Source organism: Schistocerca serialis, chromosome 2 (assembly GCF_023864345.2).
Source record: "Schistocerca serialis cubense isolate TAMUIC-IGC-003099 chromosome 2, iqSchSeri2.2, whole genome shotgun sequence".
Lineage (NCBI taxonomy): Eukaryota > Metazoa > Arthropoda > Insecta > Orthoptera > Acrididae > Schistocerca > Schistocerca serialis.
In genome coordinates this window covers 911670163-911693734 of record NC_064639.1, presented here as the reverse complement: position 1 = coordinate 911693734, position 23572 = coordinate 911670163, and the positions used below count along the sequence as shown (strand labels likewise).

At 37.6% G+C, this 23572-nt stretch overlaps 1 protein-coding gene across 2 annotated transcripts in view; it reads left to right on the top strand.

The window, feature by feature from the left end:
* LOC126458271 (integrin beta-PS-like) overlaps nt 1–23572 on the top strand; it is a 256308-nt gene that overhangs the window by 219260 nt on the left and 13476 nt on the right. The window contains exons 12-13 of one of the 2 annotated variants that reach the window (XM_050095198.1): nt 11518–11638; nt 16187–16339. In XM_050095198.1, the coding sequence (XP_049951155.1) occupies nt 11518–11638; nt 16187–16339 (274 nt within the window). Of the gene's footprint in view, nt 1–11517; nt 11639–16183; nt 16340–23572 lie in introns of both variants that reach the window. The other variant, XM_050095197.1, reaches the window with a different exon arrangement.

Sequence of the window (23572 nt, the reverse complement as noted above, 5' to 3'; positions counted from 1 at the left end):
ACCTGGATTTTCCATCATTTCGTTCAGGTATGGATTGCATAAAGGCTATGCTTTACTTCAGCTTAAGCACTTAAATGGCACCAAAACTATGAAAATGATTTATCACTGATGCCTTAGGCAACCAGTGAAAAATGTGGTTACAATATCATCAGAGACATGTCCAGAGTAGTGAAAAGAAGGCACTCAATTCCTGTGTATACATTACAGAGATATGCTTTTTCATGTTTATCTTGCAGATCTCCTGTTCTTATTACAACCTTATTGGTTACCTATTCCCTTCTGATGCCCATCCTCATTCATCTTGACGAGGCTCCACTTTGACACCTTTACACCACAAAGTTCTATCTGTTACTCTATCTTCCATAACAAAAGCACTTAAATGGCACAAAAAAAGAAAGTGATTTATTGCTGATCACTTCACTGTGCAGTACTTGTTGAATACGTTGATCTAGAGATTAGTGCACTCTTTGCAAAACATGTCTTTCAGATTTTGATGTTTACATTCTTGAGGTGTGTTATGAATAATGTCTGGCACCAAAATTAAGGTATGGACAGCCAAAACATTGACAGTAAGTATAAATTACATATTGTCACTGTCCGTGCCATAAGCAGTGAAGGAAAGTTCCAAAATTTTAAGCCACAATTCCAGTTGCTGTGGCAAATATGGTGGCAACCCCACTTTGAGTGGAGTGTGGTTGAAGTGAGGATAATAGCAGGCAAAATGTTCATAATTGAATAAGTGACCCAAAACCCAGTAGACAGCCGACTGGAGCCGAGTGAGTGCAGAGGTCACTATTTGCACTGACCATTGCACCATTTGGTTGCCCCTCTAGAACATTATCTATTGCAGCTGACTTTGTTACTTGGCACTTACTTGTCTATTCAGTGTTCATCTTCTTCACTGGGCCACAGTAAGAGATATGCATATAATGATGCAAATGAATGAGCTAAATTTATTTAACACTCAAGTCTTACACATTAATACAGGACATGCCACATAAGCAATTTAGTGGAGCAGATATGTGCCAAGAGAATTAAACATAAGTTAGAAACTAAAACAAATTTCCAGAATGAGATTTTCACTCTGCAGCAGAGTGTGCACTGACTCTGCCAGTGGCTATGTATCATAACCGAAATAATCTCGCTTCAATGACAGACTGACCACTTTGGGCTCAGGTACCCTACTGCAGGGCAAGGCAAATAAAATGACCCAAAGAACAGAGTTCCAGGGTACAAAGAAACATAACAGAGGAAAGGAAATACAGTACTAACCTGACTGTAGCAGATGTTGAAAGTGAATACCAGTCATCTCTTGACAGTTTTGGGTCCTGCTTAGCAAGTTGCTGAAGGCAGAAGAAAGCTGGACTGCTGGAACTGCTGCTGTCTCATCTGAGATGTTCTGCTGCAGTTCTTTTTGTGATACACCTTAGACTTGAGGGTGCCCAACTCAAAGTAATTGCACACTGACAGATCAGGTGACCTGGGTGGCCAGCTAGGGCCGCAACCAGATTGACCCCTGCTAACAACTAGTAATTAACATAAATGAATACACAAATCCATGAGTTTGAATATTTTATGTAACGAGATAAAATGTGGATAGGTTCTTTAGTACATCTGGTATTTGTTACTTCAGTGTAGTGTCTCTTGTTTTGCTACTTTACACATCATTCCACTGTTCATGTATTCTGTTAAGTATATGCTTTTCTAAGGCTCTGCCATTCTTGTTGCCTGAAAGAGCTGATTTTATCCCTGTCTGACATAAGGGAATCTCCTCCTTATGTAATGTGCTGAAGATGCAAAAAGGAAAGAATAAAGGAACACTTGGGATCAGTAAACTGTAGAAAATGAGATCGTTAGAGGCAAAATACAAGCTTGGGTAACTGTTCCTTTAGGAACAGCATTACACCTATCTTAGCCAATTTAGGGGAACTACGAGGAGCTACATCTGGATTGCCAGATGAGAATTTGAACCTCAGTTTTTCTAAATGCAAGTCCAATGGTTTAACCAATATTCCACCTTGATCAATGCTGAAAGAATCAGTTACAACACTGTGAAAGAGGATACACTGCTACTCACCAGACAGAAGAGGTGATGAGTGGCAGACTGTCACATGTAAAGTACATTTTAAAGTAGACTTAGCTATCAACCAAAGTCATTATCCATCTATGTCATTATCCATCTATAGACACACACACACACACACACACACACACACACACACTCACAGAGCTGTTTCTACTATTAGACAAGAATAGGCGGCCACCTAGAGTGGCAAAGGCCAGAGAAAATTAATTTCAAATCAAACAGCAAAAAAATTGAGCAAATGAGGTGCAAAAATAAAAAAAGAGGAAAAATTAAAACACCAAATTGTTTTCAAAATCATATGGAAAAGTTACTTAACCCTCAAGTGGGTGCACCTATGTATAAAGTGCACCAACCACAAATAATTGTTTTGCACTATTCCATCATTGGTTCACATTTGCAAGCCCATACAACGTCCTTCATTACTGCTTCAGTCTACATGGTGATAACTTGTGTTGTCATGTATCCAAGAGTGCAGCAGTAATATAAAATAAACAATGAGCTAGGTAAAATAAAAATTTGTGATCCATGCATGAAAATGACCCAGATTATGACCTGCCTTCACAGTCTACAGTTGCCTACAAGATAATAAGAAATTGAATAAGTGATTGGCTGGAATCTGATGCAGCTGCTCTGTTTAAGCTTAGCATGGGTCATTACTAATGGGTAACATCTGTCTGTGGCAACAGAGTGATATAATGAAAGTTTATTTCATTTTCATTTAATTAAAGAGTGCTTTAGCTCATATTAAGTAAGTTTATTTTTTGTTTAATTAAACTGAGATTAAAGTGCGATTTTGCTCATATATGTTTACCTTGGTAACCTAAAGACAGCTATTCTTTACAAGTGTAAATAGCATGCCCTGCATCCATTCACGTTATGAAAAACTGCATGTCTCCTCAAGGGTTAATATGTCTTTATTTACTCTCACGGAAGTAAGCACAATGGCTCTACCTACCTCAAAAGTAAAGCAGTCACTACTGAGTATGAAACTAAAACAAACATGACCTAGATTCATCTATGTCAAGCACTGATCAGATGCCAACAATATGGACTATTGCGTGATTGTTTTGGATAGTAAAAGTTGTAGAACTCTCAATATGAAATGTAAATGAGGCATCATTTATTTATTTCATTTTAAGAAAGTGGACACTGAAAAAGATGAAATTCATTCATCATTCTAGAAATATTTTAGTTAAAACGGAAATGAAACAACACCATGATTATCCAGATGATCTAGTTTGATGCTTCAGCATGTCTCCCACCAGTATAGCTTAATTTCTAAATTCAAGGAATAATTCATGAACACTAGAAAATTGTCCCACATCTTTATTAGTCCTGTTTCTTGCAGTAAGTGATCCCAGATTTGATTGCACTGGTACATTCAGTTGAGTTCTAGTTTAAAAATAATCCTATTTCATTTATTTTGGAAAATTTCAAAAACTGAGGACAAAACAAGAAACTGAGGACATTTGCTGTCTCAGTTTGTTTTAAAGGAATTGAGGAGACATTTTGAAAACAGAGAACTGTCCCCAGAAAATGAAGAGAGGACTTCTGGTCTTCTTAGTGTAATGATTATTGTTGAGCCATTGGATGTTGGTGGTTGAGGAGAGGTGATGGGGCGGGGGGGGGGGGGGGGGGGGGTTGGAGGGTACTGGGGAGATTTCAATTCTCACCTATGGCAGCAAAATACACACACACACACACAGCTATCTTTAGCTCCAGGCACTAAGGTCTGACTGTGACAGTTGGGACACAACCTCTTGAGATGACAATAGTCATGTATTTGTGAGCTGTGCCTGTATGCTTTTTGCCTTTGAGGAAGGCTTTTGTCTAATAGTGTAGTCTGCTTTTAAATATCATTAAATGTGCCACTCTGCCACTCAACACCTCTTTTGTGTGGCGAGCAGCAATCTATCCTATTTCATGCAGTCCTGCATTATTCATTGTTTGATTTAATTGGCTATTTCCAGGTTCCAGCAATCATAATCATGATGTGGAATGAGTCACTTTTACAGCTATAGAACACTTTCTCAGTAAAAAATATGCAACATGCTCACTGTTTACATGATTGTCTTAAGTTGTGTTTTTCTGAATTTTCAGCGATTTATACTTAGCTATGATCTCTCTCTCTCTCTCTCTCTCTTTCTCTGCTTGTGTGTTCTTTACATCACTGGGTAAGTGGTCAAAGACTTTTATGGCTGAATACCTCATTCCTTTCTGCAGTACACTATGGTTGATTGTTGAATAATGTGAACTGTTCTCATTGTTACATTATATTTGATTGTTACTGTTGGTTTAAAACTGTAATTGGTTGTTGACAACAAACTTCATACTATAAGGTTGTTGGCAGTATGCCCAACTGTCTACAAGTGGTTCTGGAAGGGATGCTACATATTATCCTGATTACATACTTCAGTGCAACAATCACTATTTTCCTCAGTAATGAGTTACCCCAGAATATGATGTCATCATTTATCGGTGAACAAAAATACTTTTTTACCTTTTTGACATTTTCTTCTCCAAAATCAGATGTTATCTCCAAGGCAAAAATTGCAGAACTTAGACATTTAAGATGAGCTGTAATGTTTGACTTTCAATTCTGGTTCTTAGGAATATAAACATGTAATAATTTACATAATTCTGTTTCATTTATTGGTTTACTCTCCCATGTTATTTCTAATGATGTAGTCAGGCCATGTTCAGTACTGTGTTTTACCTGAATTCAGTGACAATCCACTTGAATGTAAACTTAACTAACTAAAATCAGTTATAATTTTCAATGAAATGTTAATAACATTTTTTCAAATATTAAAGTTCATCCATTAGGCTTAATTATAATACTTGCATTGACAGCAAAGAGATAAAGAGAGTATAGCCTGTTTGGTTTCTTTTTCTAGCCACTCTAATCTTGTGGTTACTGTATCTGTATTAAGGATACAACACCTATTTCTTCCAGGGACTGTTTATAATGTGTATGTTTTACAGATTTTTTGTTGATGTCAGGTAATGCAGCACACTTTCTAAACATAATGAACCTGCTTGTAGGGTTATTAAAAAAATTACAAAGAAATTGATGCAATTTTTTTTCCAAAATGCATCCTCAAATTGAGGTACCATTTAATCCAATGTTATATTGTACATTTGAAGGAGACCAAATTTTTATCAGATATGCATGATATGATGGCTGCAGTACTAGACCTATTTAATTCCACATTTTATGTATATTACAAGGATATAAAAATATCCTATCTTACATTTTAATTTTTATAATTTTTCCCTGATAAAAATGTTATTTTTTCTATAATTTAGTTGATTCAGCAATAACCCTTAGGTGTACTACATAAGTATGGACTATTGCAAGTTACAGAAGGAAAAATAGAGCAATGCTTTATAAACTTTAGGAAATATTTGTATATGAATTCTGAAAAATACAACTTGCAGGAAATCATGACTGAAGATATGAGTCCAATTAAACTGTACCTCAGAACATTCCTGAAGCATAGTCTTCATCATGCAACATTTCTTCATCTTCAAGCTTCCTCTTGGCATTCCTTTTAGCACTTTTTGCTTCTTTGGTAACTTGAAGAGCAAATCTTTCAGCTTCATTCACACATTGTCTGTCACATGCAAGCAATTGATCTTCCATATTAGAGCAACATTTTATGCCTAAATTTCTCAGGACTTCCAACCTTCCTATCAATCCATCATTGAAACATATCACTATACCTAGTACACCAACTTTTAATGTATTTAGTCCTACTAAAACATTCTTGGGTAATCTTTCCCATACGCAGTGGTTGAAACTTTCATCCCCATGAAGACATAAACGAAGCAAAACAAGGTCACTCGGGTCTCTAAAAATTGGTTTTATTTCACTCATAACAGGTTCAGGAAGAGAATTCTTATGATGGTATATTTGACCACTTTCTTTTGCTTTTTGGTAACTGCACCAAGAATCTGCTCCTTTAGGGCAAAGTCCGTGAACACGGTGGTCATCTGTGGACAACTTATGAAAGTAGGTGGTCCATACAGCTTTTCTCATTGCTGTAACATCATTCAGAGGTGCAGTTCATCTAATGGCCAGTCTATAATAAGTCTGAAGAAGGTCTATTTCAGTTTCTGTCAATCTGCCTTGGCCAGACAGAGATTTTCCATCACATAGCAACTTTACTTTCATTTCTCTTTGTAGCTTCCTCAATATAGCACCCATCCTCTTTTACACATGTCCACAACACTCCAATTTTGTTGCCAAGGTATCACCATAAACATTGAACTTATTAATTTTATTGAAAGCCTTAGAGCCCCCATTGCCTAGGTACTTCATATTCTGATGTTATAAATGGGCACTGACCTCTGAAATATTTTTAGAGTTCCATCACTTTCCATACCTCCACTGTAACCATCACAGTAAGACTCAGTTTTTACAGTTTCTAACTCACAATTCAACAAGAACCGATATTTTGATCAGACAGAATAGGCATATTATAAGCGAGACGGAACAGTTCAAGTTCCTAGGCATTCGGATAGATAGTAAGCTGTTGTGGAAAGCCCATGTCCAGGATCTTGTTCAGAAGCTAAATGCTGCTTTATTTACCATTAGAATGGTATCTGAAATAAGTGACACTTCAAAATGAAAAGTAGTCTACTCGCATATTTTCATACGCTTATGTCGTATGGTATTATTTTTGGGGTAATTCTTCTGATTCAAAAAGGGTATTTTTGGCTCAAAAACGGGCTGTTCGAGCTATATGTGGTGTAAGTTCGAGAACCTCTTGTCGACCCCTATTCAAAAATCTGGGAATTCTGACATTGCCCTCACAGTATATATTTTCTTTAATGTCATTTGTTGTTAGCAATATTAGCCTATTCCCAAGAGTTAGCAGGTTTCACTCAGTTAATACTAGAGTTAGCAGCTTTCACTCAGTTAATACTAGGCAGAAATCAAATCTGTATGTAGAATGCACTTCCTTGACTCTTGTGCAGAAAGGAGTGCAGTATTCTGCTGCATCCATTTTCAATAAGCTACCACAAGAACTCAAAAATCTTAGCAGTAGCCCAAACTCTTTTAAGTCTAAACTGAAGAGTTTCCTCATGGCTACATCTACATCTATTACATCTACATTTATACTCCGCAAGCCACCCAACGGTGTGTGGCGGAGGGCACTTTACGTGCCACTGTCATTACCTCCCTTTCCTGTTCCAGTCGTGTATGGTTCACGGGAAGAACGACTGTCTGAAAGCCTCCGTGCGCGCTCTAATCTCTCTAATTTTACATTCGTGATCTCCTCGGGAGATATAAGTAGGGGGAAGCAATATATTCGATACCTCATCCAGAAACGCACCCTCTCGAAACCTGGTGAGCAAGCTACACCGCGATGCAGAGCGCCTCTCTTGCAGAGTCTGCCACTTGAGTTTATTAAACATCTCCGTAATGCTATCATGGTTATCAAATAACCCTGTGACGAAACGCGCCGCTCTTCTTTGGATCTTCTCTATCTCCTCCATCAAACCGATCTGGTACGGATCCCACACTGATGAGCAATACTCAAGTATAGGTTGAACAAGTGTTTTGTAAGCCACCTCCTTTGTTGATGGACTACATTTTCTAAGCACTCTCCCAATGAATCTCAACCTGGTACCTGCCTTACCAACAATTAATTTTATATGATCATTCCACTTCAAATCGTTCCGCATGCATACTCCCAGATATTTTACAGAAGTAACTGCTACCAGTGTTTGTTCCGCTATCATATAATCATACAATAAAGGATCCTTCCTTCTATGTATTCGCAATACATTACATTTGTCTATGTTAAGGGTCAGTTGCCACTCCCTGCATCAAGTGCCTATCCGCTGCAGATCTTCCTGCATTTCGCTACAATTTTCTAATGCTGCAACTTCTCTGTATACTACAGCATCATCCGCAAAAAGCCGCATGGAACTTCCGACACTATCTACTAGGTCATTTATATATATTGTGAAAAGAAATGGTCCCATAACACTCCCCTGTGGCACGCCAGAGGTTACTTTAACGTCTGTAGACGTCTCTCCATTGATAACAACATGCTGTGTTCTGTTTGCTAAAAACTCTTTAATCCAGCCACACAGCTGGTCTGATATTCTGTAGGCTCTTACTTTGTTTATCAGGTGACAGTGCGGAACTGTATCGAACGCCTTCCGGAAGTCAAGAAAAATAGCATCTACCTGGGAGCCTGTATCTAATATTTTCTGGGTCTCATGAACAAATAGAGCGAGTTGGGTCTCACACGATCGCTGTTTCCGGAATCCATGTTGATTCCTACATAGTAGATTCTGGGTTTCCAAAAACGACATGATACTCGAGCAAAAAACATGTTCTAAAATTCTACAACAGATCGACGTCAGAGATATAGGTCTATAGTTTTGCGCATCTGCTCGATGACCCTTCTTGAAGACTGGGACTATCTGTGCTCTTTTCCAATCATTTGGAACCCTCCGTTCCTCTAGAGACTTGCGGTACACGGCTGTTAGAAGGGGGGCAAGTTCTTTCACGTACTCTGTGTAGAATCGAACTGGTATCCCGTCAGGTCCAGTGGACTCACTCCTTCTATTCTGTCGAGGAGCTCCTGGAAGAGCTAAAAAATTAAGCAAATTCCAGTGTTGCATTGTTGATTTTCTTCATTTAAACTTATGACTTGTCACCTGAATATATTTTTTCATATTTCATTTTATCTGTTTCTAATGTCGTGTTATAATTTCATGTATTGACTTGTTCCATGACCATGGAGACTTCTCCTGTATTTGATCCCACAGAACAATAAATAAATAAATAAATAAATAAAATAAATGTTACCGGAGCAGGTGTGGCAGTACTTAGGTAAGCACTCAACATCAACAACTTTTCCATTCTCAGCAAAGTAGCACTTACACCATTCAAGGAATGATGTCCTCAACATAGCCATGCCCCATCAAGTGCAACAGCAATGTCCCTGGTTCCACTAATATTTACAGTTTCTTTTACTGCAAATTTCATAGATGCTTTAGACACAACCATCAAGGTACCTAAAAGTATTTTTATGTACTTGCTGGACCTACTGGGTGGAGGAGGAAGGTCCATCAAACCACAAAACGTTTGAGCAGTCTTTTTTCCTTTTCCTGTTGCACACATTGCATTCACTAACTTCAAATTCACATCATATGAATTATGTACAATGTTTAAAGTCATTTTCGAGGTAGATTTATTGTAGGATCTACACAGAACAACTAATTTTCACGCTAAGCCCTTCTTGCTACTTTGTTGTTCAGTTATTTCCAGACAGTGTACACCATCACATTGTTTACATTTCACCACTTCTTTTATCAAAGAAGATAAGATGCCTACATCATCAACAACAACAAATCCACTACAAACAGCATCATTGTTAACACAAAAATTTGAATCATGGAGAGGCATGCCATGTGGGAGTTTCTTTCCTGAAGAACTGATACATAGGTTACTTTCAACAGTGTGGCCTGCTTTTTCTGTGAAGTGGTTACCATGGAATTTCCTTTCATTGAATTTCTTGATGCGTGGCGTAGTTCGTATTTATTGCACACTAAAGGATATGTACTTCGACAAATTATGTATCATTTGGGCAACAAACTTTCAGTAACACGTGAACAAACTGCTTCAGTGAAACAAAAGTAGATACTAGAAAAGATAATCATTTACATACACTAGAAACCTGCACTGTTACCAACATGTACAATGTATCATACGTATAATCACTGGAAACAGAAAGTTCACAGTTCTTCTTGAAATAATACTGGTTTCTGTAACATAAATAAAGGGGGTGTGGTGGCATACATGACTGTAACTTTAAAATTTGGTGCATATATAGGTCATTTTTCATTTGAAACCCTATAATGTGTATATCAATGTAATCAGGAAAGACTATAGGATTTAATAAAGTCATAAAATTTTTTTGATTTTTCCACCATTTATAAGTACCCTGTATCCTTAATGATTTCATTATCCACATGAATGTCTTAAAAGTAGTTAAATCTGTGTATCACCAACAAATCTTAAAATACTTGTATATCTACATGTTGCAGTGAAATCTTTTAGAACAGTTTTACATGAAATTTTGTCTTGTCCATCACTTATGGGAGAACAGCTCTTTGAATCTGTTGTGATGCAGTTACAATCTTCCATCATGATGTCATGACTGGAAACATAAATGCTAGTGAACAGAGTTATGGTCTGAAATTTTCAGTTACGTAACGAATAAATGGGTCTGAAAGTCATAAGAGTGTACTGGATTAGTGAAAATGCTAAAATTCCTTATCTTTAAGATATTTGAAATCTGCACCTCTGTGTAACAGTCTCCTTGAAATATCAAACAGCAGAAACTCCAGGTTGGAATATCAACTATATTAGGAAAAGTGTTGATTGCTACCGGTACTCACCATAAAGATGACCCATTGAGTTGCAGACAGTTACAATAAAAAGGCTGTTACACATTATAGCTTTCAGTCAAAGCCTTCTTCAGCAAAGAAAATACAACATGTTCTCACAAGCAAACACACCTCATACACACATGACTGCTACCACTGGCAGCTCTGATTTCTTATGTTCCATTGGCTTGAATATCAGTTATGTAGTCAAAGCATTGACCCTACATTTGAATTTCTGCACTTTATGATTTTGAGGTAGGTTAGTATTAGTAGCATCAGGTCCTGTCATCCATAATGATTTTTTCTGGAAAAGAATAATCCATGTTTTGCATTTCAGTCAAGTCATAGCAGACATCCACACAGCACTGCTGAGGAGTTGAGGAACGTCGGACAAATTATGCACACATATTTCTCTTCTTCAAAACATTCTGGAGAGTGATTTGAATACTTGATTTAAAGACATTGCTCCATTATAGAAATGCAATGCCATTGATAAACCAGTGCCAAACATTCACTACTTAAAACTACCTGCTCACAGCTGACTGATTGATGAACATGTGTTGTTAGTTCAATATGCCACCATATTACTGCACTGATGCACTTATCTGCCAGGAATGAAATCAGTTGTGGAACTTTTTGGATGGATGGTGTAGACCACTTAAGTAAATGTTATGTAACAGTTTATTAATTTCAGAGTTGCACTAGATGTGTTACTTTGTTAGTAACAGACTAATTGTGTTTCTGTCAGTGTAAAAGAGATGCTTCGAATTTCATGTTTGTTCTCTGAAATTACATATTTTGTGTGTGTGTGTGTGTGTGTGTGTGTGTGTGTGTGTGTGTGTGTGTGTGTGTGTGTGTGTGTGCGCGCGCGCGCGCGAGCATGCGCATGATGTGTGTGTGCGCGCGAGCATGCGCATGCACGAACGTGCATGCAGAAATTGTGAAGTGTTCGAAAGATAGAGGCATAATTCAGTTGGGTACAGGATAAAATCATGAAATTTATGTTGAATTTACAGATATGTCCAGGAGGAGCCTGCAATGAACTTAAGGAATGTGTAGAGTGTGAAGCTTATACCAAAAAGGATTGTCAGAATTGCACTATTGGACTTACTGTCATTCTTCAGGACACAGTGACAGGTCTGTATTTAAAATACTGAACATTTAAATCTTCTAAGGCACATGATGAATCTAAATACAGATTTTTAATCTGAAAACAAAATATTCTGTTAATGATCACTTGCATTTTTATGACAACTGCTGTTTTTCCATGAACACTGATGTAACAAAAGGTGTGATTTTTCAAAAACAATCTTTTCTAATTTTCCCACTGTATAGTAATATATGCTGAGTGTAGTGTTGGCAGAAGAGCCAACACTGTGTTTCTAGAGGAGGCTGAAATGCACGCGTTTAATTACACGCTGACTGGCGTGAGGTCTGGAACAGGGCAATATCTTGAGAATTGCAAATAAAGTACGTAGATGATGTAATACTTAACTTTAATCCACAATTGTAGAACATCTCTCTTGATGATACATGCTTCACATAATAAATATCAATTGAATACGGTGCCTTGCTAGGTCGTAGCAAATGGAGCTGAAGGCTATGCTAACTATCGTCTCGGCAAATGAGAGCGTATCGGTCTGTGTAGCTTCGCTAGCAAAGTCGGCTGTACAACTGGGGCGAGTGCTAGTAAGTCTCTCTAGACCTGTCGTGTGGTGGCGCTCGTTCTGCTATCACTGACAGTGGCGACACGCGGGTCCGGCGTATACTAATGGACCGCGGCCGATTGAAAGGCTACCACCTAGCAAGTGTGGTGTCTGGCGGTGACACCACATTGAGTTCCTTCAGTTGCAACTGGTAATGTTTAATCAACAATGGCATACATATGAACTGATTACTGTGGAGCTCAAATTCTACAAATCTGTAGTGTACAGTGCACTCCTAAATTACCTCAGCTGTAACATCATAAACATTCTGTTCTGCTGTACAGTGTCTGCAAGCCTGCAATAGTACCAGTCATGACCATTGTATAAAGCTGTTACAGCATCCAGTGCTTGGTCTCTATGTAGCATACTGAGTCATCATTAATTCCTCCAAACACAACAAATAATTGAAGTATTTTAGTCACTGTATATTATTGTGCACATAATTGCAAAAATAAGTATTCCATCAAATTCGTGTGCATGTCCTTGTAAAGAGTTACCCATAGAATATTATGACAAAATACAATAAACGTAAATATAATTTATTTCTCACAAAACATACGATGTTCAGATAGTCAGATTTGTCATATACAAGACACCAAAAGTTGAAAAAAGGAACATAAATACCTTTTTAAACAAAAAATTAAATAAACAAAAATAAAATGAAAAAGAATGAGAAATTTGATACTAGTTTTTGAGCATTACTGTAGTACCATTTGTGAGAATAATTTGTTGTACTGGAGCAAGTTTACAGTACAACAAAACAGAAAGTCTTTTTTTGTGTACACTGTGCAGTTCTACATGTTTTTCAAGTTCATTGTACTGCAACAAATGCAATACCATTTTAAATGCTAATCTAAAAAAATGTTTTTGTTCAAATTGTCTCCCATAAATTCTTCTGTGGAATAGGAGCAGCTACCTACTAAAAGATTGTATGGCCATCATTTCAGTGAGCTAAGTTTCATGTTAATTATATTCCTTGCCTTTAGCTTATTATAAATCTTTATAGTTTTGTAGTAAACAAGGTGTTTCATTGTTTCTATTTTGAGCTTCTAGGTGTTTTAGATGGGACTTAGTAGATAAAATATTTATAAGGATTTCATCTCCACGAATGTACTGTTTGGATATAAAATAAGTGTGAAGATCAGATCACTCTCAAATCTTCCACTTTGTGATACATACACAACTGTGTAGAGGGTACAGTCACAGTCTCTGTTGTAATTATGACATCACATACGACTTTCGTCCAGCTACAACAATGACTGTGAGAAACTGGTATGTTTTGAACTAGAAGGGTTAATTGTGGTGCTCCATGAATGCACCACTCGCTCAACTTTGAGAACATCCTTTGTCATGTAGGAGACAATGCAAAGACAACTACTAGAGACACTGCCCATGGGGCTCCTATAGTACACACGGTCAGAGCTCATTGTCTCCGCTGTGTGCATACCAACAAGTGGGAGATTTGAGAATAATACAATCTTCAAATTTATTTTGCATCAAAATGGTACATTTCTGGATGGCAGTTTCTTATCAAAACTTTATCTACTAAGTGTTCTCTACAACTCATAGATCCCTAATCAGAATTTGTGAAACACTCAGTGTAGTGTCTGTTGTGTTGGAAGTTTGAAATTCTTTCATGACAAGTGCTATAATTAGACTTTAAATTGTAATTTGAAAATATGTAGTGGTTGTTTTAGATGAAAATCAAAATCTCTCTGTAATTCTTCAGGCTTTCTCAGCGAGGTGTTGGCATGTTGAAACATGTTGAACAATCAGATTTCTGCCGGCTATTCATGTCTTTCTTGCATGATATTTCAGCTGTGCAACTCACAGTCTTCTTCAGGTGCTGTCTGATAGCAATGACAAATGTTTTTTTTCTAGCCATGGCTGTTCAAAATGCTTTGTGTGTACTTTGTGGTTATTATCCAATCTCAAATTGCTCTATGGAGTTCAGAATGACGTCCAAGTCATGCTAGACGTTTTATCTTCTGATTGTCATCATTTAAGCCCTCCTGTGATATAGGACTTTCTGTTACCATGATGCACCATGTCAGGCATTCTATCCAAGGTTTATGCCTGCCAGGAGGGGCTGCAGTGTCATTTTCAGGCTGCTGGTGTTCAAGTTCCACTTGAGACTCGGTAGAATATCCTCAGGTATTGGGCCTGTTGTTCGAGAAACCATTTCACTTGCATCCTTTGTAGCATGTACTGGGCTGTTTTCTCTGACTCCATCTTCATACTTGGGTTTTCTGGGGTCTTGATATTGCCTGTATTGCATCTTTAAAATATCAAGAGCTGGGTTCCATGTGGAACTGGAAACCAGTGCAAGTTGCAAAGGCAATCTATTTGATCCAAGAAAAATGGACATTCCATTTTGTGTCAGCACCCTTTCAAATATGTGGATAAAATGGCTAAAAATGTTATCATAAATAAGGGGTCATATTGCTGCAGATGCCAATGTCTCTCCGTCTGTCATCCAAAGCTTGTGGACATGATACAGGCCAGCTACTGCCAGACCATCGCAAGACAATCTCAGAAGGGCCACTAGAGCTACTGTGTCTGGTCAGACTGTAAGGAACAGGTTTACAAGAAAGGACCTAACAATCCAGATGTCCTGTTGTTACTCTGCATGATACAACAAGATCTCGAAGCCCGGCTTCAGCTCTGCCATTCTCATTTCAACTGACAACTTCATCAATGACTTCCTCTGATGCAAGATGATGGCCATGTCCATGTGTGTCAATGTTGTGATGAGTGATACCTGCCAAATTGACAGATTCAGCCAAGGTTCTGTGATGGTGAGGGTAGACATCAGTGTTGACAGCTGCATGGATCTTGCAGTTGTCCATGTTCACCTTAGTACTAGGCAGTACATTGAACAGGAGCTGTTGAACCAGATGGTGGCTGCTACATATGCTGATAGCCCTTAATTCTTTCTTATACATGATACTGCCAGAGTGCATGTGGCAGGCATTGCCAGGGATGTGTCGCGAAGCCTGGATATTGAAGTAATGGAATTGCAGCATTGAGTCCTGACCTAAAACCCATCAAGTATGGGTGGGATATGCTTGACAGATGTTTTTGTTGTTGTCCTGTTCCACCACAGAATCTCCAAGAAATCTCAAGGGCTCTCACTGAAGAATGAGAACTAATGCCACTGGGTAGCCTCTGTGCACTTATACGGCGCATGCTATGTGGGTGTCAGGTGGTGATAAATGCTCACAGAGGGTATACACATTATTGGATCTCTCAAAGTCCAGTGCAAAGCACCCAAGCTGATGGGATGAATGATTTTTTTTTCCACTTTGTTTTTGGCATGTGTCTGACATTTCAGTTGTTTTTATGTAAATGAAAGAGGATGTAATGATGTTTTGTTGTTTACCTAATTTCTGAAAGATAAAGATATAATTTGCTAACATAGACAGTCCTCAATTATTGCCCAAAGTCACATTAAGCAGCATATTTTTTGTTTGAAAAATACCGTCATAAATCGAGTAAATACATAGTTTCCAGTAGCATCTAAATAACAGGTAGAAAATGTAACTGAGGAGACAGTCACTTTTTCCCAAAGTAGCAGCTTTATTACTAATTTACTCAATAAAATTTAGATGGTATAAGCATGAAAAGTGTTAAGGAATATTGTGATAGTTTGCTGTCAGTGACGCATACAGATTAAGTTTTTATGATATTCGTAACTGTTGTTAATGTATAGCCACACTCATTCCACATCCCTGAAGGCTGTCCTCCTGGATGAGATCTACAGAAAATGATAAATGAATGAATACTAGTTTTTATATTCTGGTTTTCTCTAGTGATCATAGTAAAACATTTACACATTTATTAAGACCAAAAATATTTCACGTTTGCAGCAACATATAAAAATGATGGTATCACCATACTTTTCAATATTTTCTACATGTTAAAAAGTTTTATGTTCAGCTGCAATTTCATCAATGACTGATCATTCCACTTTCAGAAGACTCTGTTCAAAATGAAGAAAACACTGGATTTTGCCGCTTCCCTGATGAAAATGACTGTACCTTTTCTTTCATATACAGAAAAGTAAAAGGTGCAAATATGTATGATGTGATTGCAGAAAAAGAGAAACGATGCAGCAATGTAAACATTTTAGGTTTGTATTGCACTTTATGCAGCATCTCATTTCTTTCCACAATTTATAGCAGTATGTATTTTCTGCAGAGGTATTATAATTCCTGTAATGTTTAAGCTAATGCTAGACACTTCTTTTATCAGCATATATCTACTAATTCTGATTTACTCAAGATATTGAGCTATATTTTATTGTGTTAACCATCGAGCAGGTTCACAGTTTTTTATAACACAAGCAGCCATATGGCTTAATCTGTACACATCTAACGGATAGCTGTCTTTATTATTACCAAGGTGAAAATGTATGAACAGAATCACAGTTTAATTAACAATGATAAAATAAACTTACATTATATGAGCTGAATCACAGTTTCATTAAACTATAATAAAATAAACATTCATTATATCACTCTGTTGCCGAATACAAGTGTTTGTTGTTGTTGTTGTTGTTGTTGTTGTTGTGGAGATGGTGTTCAATCTGAAGACTGGTTTGGTGCAACTCTCCATGCTACTCTATTCCATTCAAGCCTCTTCATCTCCGAACAACCACTGAAACTTACATTCTTCAGAATATGCTTTCTATTTTCATTTCTTAGTCTCTCTCTATGATTTTTACCCTACACACTTTCCTCCAGTACTAATTTGGTGGTTCCTCAATATCTCAGAATGTGTCCTATCAACTAATCCCTTCTACTAGTCAGTTGTGCCAACAATTTTTTTTCTCCCCAATTCTATTCAGTATCTCCTCATTAGTTATGTGATATACCCATCTAATCTTCAGAATTCTTCTGTAACACCATATTTCAAAAGTTTCTATTCCCTTCTTGTTTAAACTGTTTACCACCCATGTTTCACTTCCATACATGCCTAAAATACTTTCAGAAAATATTTCCTAACACTTAAATATACCAGGTGTGCGTAAAGTCCAGGAACATTTTCAATTATTTATTGCACAAGAACTAAATAATGAACAGATGTCATACATATTGCATTTTGAAGAGAAGCTCTGAAAGCTTTTTTTTTTTTACAAACATTCAATATGCGAACCGTGAGTGACCCGGCTCGATTTCTTGCCATATCCATCCCAGGATGGCATCATCAACTGTGGCAGTCACTTCCTGTATTCTCTCCTGGAGCTCTGCTACATCATGTAGTAGAGGCAGTACATAAACCAGATCTTTACTGTGTCCTTGTTGATGGCTTCTTACCATACTTGGTTCTAAACATCCGATAAACAGCTGTAGCACACTTGTTTTTGTCGAACTCCAACACACAGAAAGCTCGCTCTGCACCTGAACTCGCCGTAGTCCATTAAATTTTGAGCATGGAGCCACGCAAATAAAACTTCCTCCACTGATACTTCAGCTGCGTATCATCCGGCCATCCTCAGAGTGAGTCCCAAGACTGACGACAAGATGCCAAGCACGGCCTCATATGCTCCACCACGATGGTACTGCGCATGCAGGTCACAGATGCTGGTCGACGGCAAAGGAATATGCTTACACTTGTGCCACCTTTGGTGAAGGCATACAGACATTCGATTAGCTTATCGATGTATGATCATCAGCGGTGATACCATGATGACTTCTCTTCAGTTTAATTACCCCAAGAGCCGGATTCCATGGTTTGTCCAAATTAAAACCATTATCTCTATTTATTAAATCTAATTTCTACAGCTTCCTTGAAGATTGATTCCCAAAAGGAAGAAGTGGATGTTAAAATCTTCACATCACTGTAATTCATGGAATGCCCTATATCAATACAATGTTTGGCCACAGCTGACTTGTCTGGCTGTAATAAGTGAATGTGTATCTTCGATGCTCCACACATCTCTCATGAGCAGTGCATGTTGTTTGACCTGTGTATGACTTCTCACAATTTCCGCAAGGAATCTGACACACATCCACTTTACGAAGCAGTAAATCATCCTTCACAGAGCCGAGTAAAGCTGCAATCTATGTGGGGGCCGGAAGATCACCTTAATACAGTGTTTCTCAAGAATACGGCCTATCTTCAAGGAAAGAACACCCACATAGGGCAAAAATGCACTACATCTGAAGGAATTAGTATCTTCTTCCCCATCGCATACCTGCATTCTAGGTTTTTGCACTGAATGCTCTACAAATTTGTTGCGGAGAAAATCCATTCAATTTAAAAATGCTCATGAGATATGCAAGCTCTTCTTGCAAATTATCTTTATCAGATATACAGTGTGTCCTATGCACTAAAGTCTTAAGGACACCTATGGTCTGTGAATGGTGATGGCAGCCACTGGCATGTAGATATAAGTTTGTGTGTGTTGATTTCCGATATATGGCATGTTCTAATGTGCCATCAACTTTACGGTGAATGACAACATCCAGAAAGGGGAGGCAGCCATTTTTTTCTATTTTTGTAGTAAATTTGATACTAGTATGGATAGAGTTCAAATTCTCAAGAACTCGATGTAATTCATCCATCCCATGTGGCCATACCACAAATGTGTTGTCCACATACCTCCAGAAGACCGTTGGCTTGAAAATTGCTTAATCCAGTGGCTTGTCCTCGAAGTCTTCCATGAATAAATTAGCTACCAGAGGTGAGAGGGGACTTCCCACTGCAAATTTTATTTGCATGGCTGCGTTCCCGAAATTTAATGGACTGTTCATTATGCTATGAGAAGTTGAAAATGCACATGAACTCGCCATATTTGTGACTATTGGCAAATTAGCAAACTACACTGTGGCGGTGTACATGAAAACAAACTTTCAGGGTTTCTCTTGAAAATGACATATGTTTGATATCTGTACAATGTTTGGCTCTTGTGCAATAAATAATTGAAAGTGTTCCCAGACTTTATGTACACCCTGTATATTCACTATTAACACATTTCTCTTCTTCAAAAATGGTTTTCTTGCCAATGCCAGCCTACATTTTATATCCTTATTGAAATCACCACAAGAGGTCAGTGCTAGTGCAATGACTTGTTCACATGATATTCATTGGACTGTTGCCTGTAAACACATGCCATGTCAGTGCTCTTGGAAGAGAGGTGTGGCGGTGACGTGGCTCTATTGTTGTTCCCGCGTAGTGATTTGTGAAGATGGAAAAAATCGAGATTTGAGCTGTGATTAAATACTTCTTAAAGAAAGGTGTGAAAGCAAAGGATATTCATGCCAATTTCCAGAATACACTGGGGGACTCTGCTCCTTCATTTTCAACTGTTGCCAAGTGGACAAATGAGTTTAAATTTGTTCAGGAGAGCTTAGATGCCAAGGTGTGTCACTACTCCAGAAATCATTGCAAAAGTGTCATGGAGGATTGCCGATTGAAAGTATGTGAAATGGCTCACACTTTCCAGATGTCATCTGAAAAGGTATATCATATTTTAACTGAAGAATTAGAAATGAAAAAATAATGTGTAAGATGGGTGCCACGACTCTTGACGCGCGTCCGCACACGTGCTGTCGCCATGGCAAAATTACACGAAGGTATGAATTGTTGCCACACCCACCTTATTCACCTATATGGCTCTGTCAGACTTTCCATATCTTCCCAAAACTGAAAATTTTTCTTTGTGGATAAAGATTCACTTCAAATGAAGAACTGATAGCTGGAGTTGACAACTAATTTGCAGGCCAGGAGGAAACTCATTTTTGAGGTGGGATCAAGGCACTGGAACATCATTGGACCAAGTGCATTAATCTTCAAGGAGGGAAAAAGTTTCAGTGATATAAGTACTTTTTTCTATTCTGTTCTGAGGACTTTTCAAACCACCCTCATACTTTAAGTGTCTTGTTTCCTAATCTAATTCTCTCAGCATCACCTGATTTAAGTCGATTACATTCGATAATCCTTGTTTTGCTTTTAGTTGATGTTCATCTTATAACCATTTTTCAAGACAATGTCCATTCCGTTAACTACTCTTCCAAGTCATTTGCTTTCTCTGACAGAATTACAATGTCATCAGCAAACCTCAAAGTTTTTATATATTCTCCCTGAACTTTAATTCCTTCTCTAAATTTTTGGTTTTCTTTATTGCTTGCTCAATGTACAGAATGAATAACATTGGGGATAAGCTATAACCATGTCTCACTCCCTTCTCAATCGCTGTTTGCTTTTCGTTCCCCTCAACTTTTATAACTGCTGTCTGGTTTCTCTTCAAGTTGGAAATAACCTTTTGTTTCCTGTTTTTTACCCCTGCTACCTTCAAAATTCAAAAGAGAGCATTCCATTCAACTGAGTCAAAAGCTTTCTGTAAATCTACAAATGCTATAAATGTAGGTTTACCTTTCCTCAACTTATCTTCTAAGATAAGTCATAGGGTCAGTATAGCCTCACGTGTGCCCACATTTCTCCAGAATCCAAACTGTTCTTCCATGAGGTTGGCTTCCACAAGTTTTTCCATTCTTTTCTAAAGAATTTGTTTAAGTATTTTGCAATCATAACTTATTAAACTGATAATTCAACAAGATTCACACCTTTCAGCACCTGTTTTCTTAGGAACAGGAATTACTACATACTCCTTGAAGTCTGAGGGTATTTTGCCTGTCTCATATGTCTTACACACCAGATGGAAGAGTTTTGTCATGGCTGGCTCTTCCAAGGCTATCAAAAAGTCTGATGGAATGTTATTTACTCCCAGGGTCTTGTTTTGGCATAGATTTTTCAGTGCTCTGTCAGATTCTTCTTGCAGTATCGTGTCTCCTCTTCATCTACATCCTCTTCATTTCTATAATATTGCCTGCAAGTTCATCTCCCTTGTATAGACCCTCTATATACTCCTTCCACCTTTCAGCTTTCCTTTCTTTGCTTAGGGCTGGTTTTCCATCTGAACTCTTGATATTCATGCAGCTGCTTCTCTTTGCACTGAAGGCCTCTTTAATTTTCCTATAAACAGTATCAATCTTTCCCCTAGTGATATATGCTTCTGTATCCTTACATTTGTCCTCTAGCTATTCCTGCTTAGCCATTTTGCATTTTCTGTCAGTCTCATTTCTTAGATTTTTGTGCTCACTTTCACCCCTGCTTCATTTTCTGCATTTTTATATTTTCTTCTTTCATCATTTAAATTGAATATCTCCTGTGTTATCCAAAGATTTCTTCTAAGCCTCTTTTTTACCTATTTGATCCTCTGCTGCCTTCACTATTTCATATCTTAAAGCTATCCATTTGTCTTCTACTGTATTCCTTTCCCCTGTTCTAGTCAGTCATTGCCCTATGCTTCCTCTGAATGTAACAACAACCTGTCGTTCTTTCAGCTTATCGAGATCCCATCTCCTTAATTTCTTACCTTTTTGCAATATCTTTAGCTTTGATCTACAGTTCATAGCCAGTTAATTGTCATTAGAGTCCACCTGGAAATGTCTTACAATTTAAAATCTGGTTCCAAAGTTTCTGTCTTACGATTACATAATCAGTCTGAAACCTTCCGGTGTCTCCAGGTCTCTTCCATGTTTATGACCTTCCTTCATGATTATTAAACCACGTGTTAGTGATTAAATTATGCTCTGTGCAAAATTCCACCAGAAGGTTTCCTCTTTCATTTCTTTAACCCAGTTCATATCCACCTACAATTTTTCCTTACCTTCCTTTTCCTACTATCAAATTTTAGTCTCCCATCATAATTAAAATTTCATATCCTTTAACTATCTGCATAATTTCTTTTATCTCATCATACATTTCTTCAATCTCTTCATCACCTGTAGAGTTAGTTGGTATATAAACTTGTACTACTGTGGAGAGTGTGGGCTTTGTGTTTATCTTGGCTATGCTGTTCATAGTAGCTTTGCTGTTCATAGTAGTTCACTGGCATTCCTATTTTCTTATTCACTGTTAAACCTACTTCTGCATCATCCTTATTTGATTTTGTATTTATAACCCTGAATTCAGCTGACCAGAAGTCCTGTTCTGCTGCCATTCAACTTCATGAATTCTCACTATATCTAACTTCAGCCTACCCATTTCTCTTTTTAAATTTTCTAACTTACCTGCCCGATTAAGGGCTCACAATCCATGATCCAAAATGTAAGATGCCAGTTTCTTTTTCCTGATGATGATGATGATGATGTCCTTGCAAGTAGTCCTCAACTGGAGATTCGAGTGGGGGACCATCTCACCTCCAGAATATTTTATCCAAGAGGATGCCATCATCTTTTAACCATACAGTGGAGCTGCAGTCCCTCGGGAAAAGTTACAGATGTAGTGTCTCCTTGCTTTCAGCTGTTTGCAGTACCAATAACAAGTGATATACCACAGTCATTACTCACTGGATGCACTAAGCAGTGAAGTTGCAGCAGATCCCAGCCAGCCAATTATTTGACCGGTAGTTATCTTGTAGACAACTGCCTTATTGTGGGACTGCACTGCTAGCTCAGAATATGTGTTGTTCTCTTGCATGGATCATAAATTTCTTCTTTTCTATCTCACTGCTCACTTGGATGTATGACAGCACAACTTACCACAGTGTTAGCTGAAGCAGTAATTAAGGAATTGCTGTGGACTCACAATTGTAAAACAACAAAAGAATAGTACAATACAATGTTATTTGTGGGTGACACACTTCATTTTTATAGGTATTCCTGCTTGAGAGTTTGTCTAATTAGATTATTAAATTAAGTGAAACTGAAGGTTTCACTTCAAAATCAGAGCTGATTTTAAGTTAGAGTAGGGAATGAAAATATCATTTAAACTGCTTTAGAATATTTAGTGAGAATGTATAAAAGCAGATGTAATAAATGACAAAAGTTTGGATGTAGAGAATAGACAAAACAAATAGATTCCAGACTACCAGCCTTGCAGACTCAAAAATATCTTCTTTCCACGTCTGGATGTGAATTTTGGGAAAAAATTTGGAATTGTAAAGAACATACCATCCAAGATCAGAAGAAACAAATGGACATGAAATGAAAATACTTACATACCACTAGAAAACAATGATATGGGGACCACTAGTTTGGTAGTGACATGCTTCAGTAATAAAAATAAAATGTTTGCAAAATAAGTGTACTGCCACTGTAAAAATAATGAATATTACAACTAAAGGTTTCTTCACAATAGAGGTCATTAGAGATGGAACACAAAAGGACAAAATTACATGTGGCATTGAAGGACTTACTCTGTAATTTTCCGGAAGTCATTTATGGAACAACAGGAACATAATTGATTTAAATAAATAAACACTGCACCAGTTGTCTATTTTTTCATGCTTCATATGGCATGTTTCAACAATTTATTCTCAATGTCAAGTACAAATATTTAGATAAGTATTTTATGT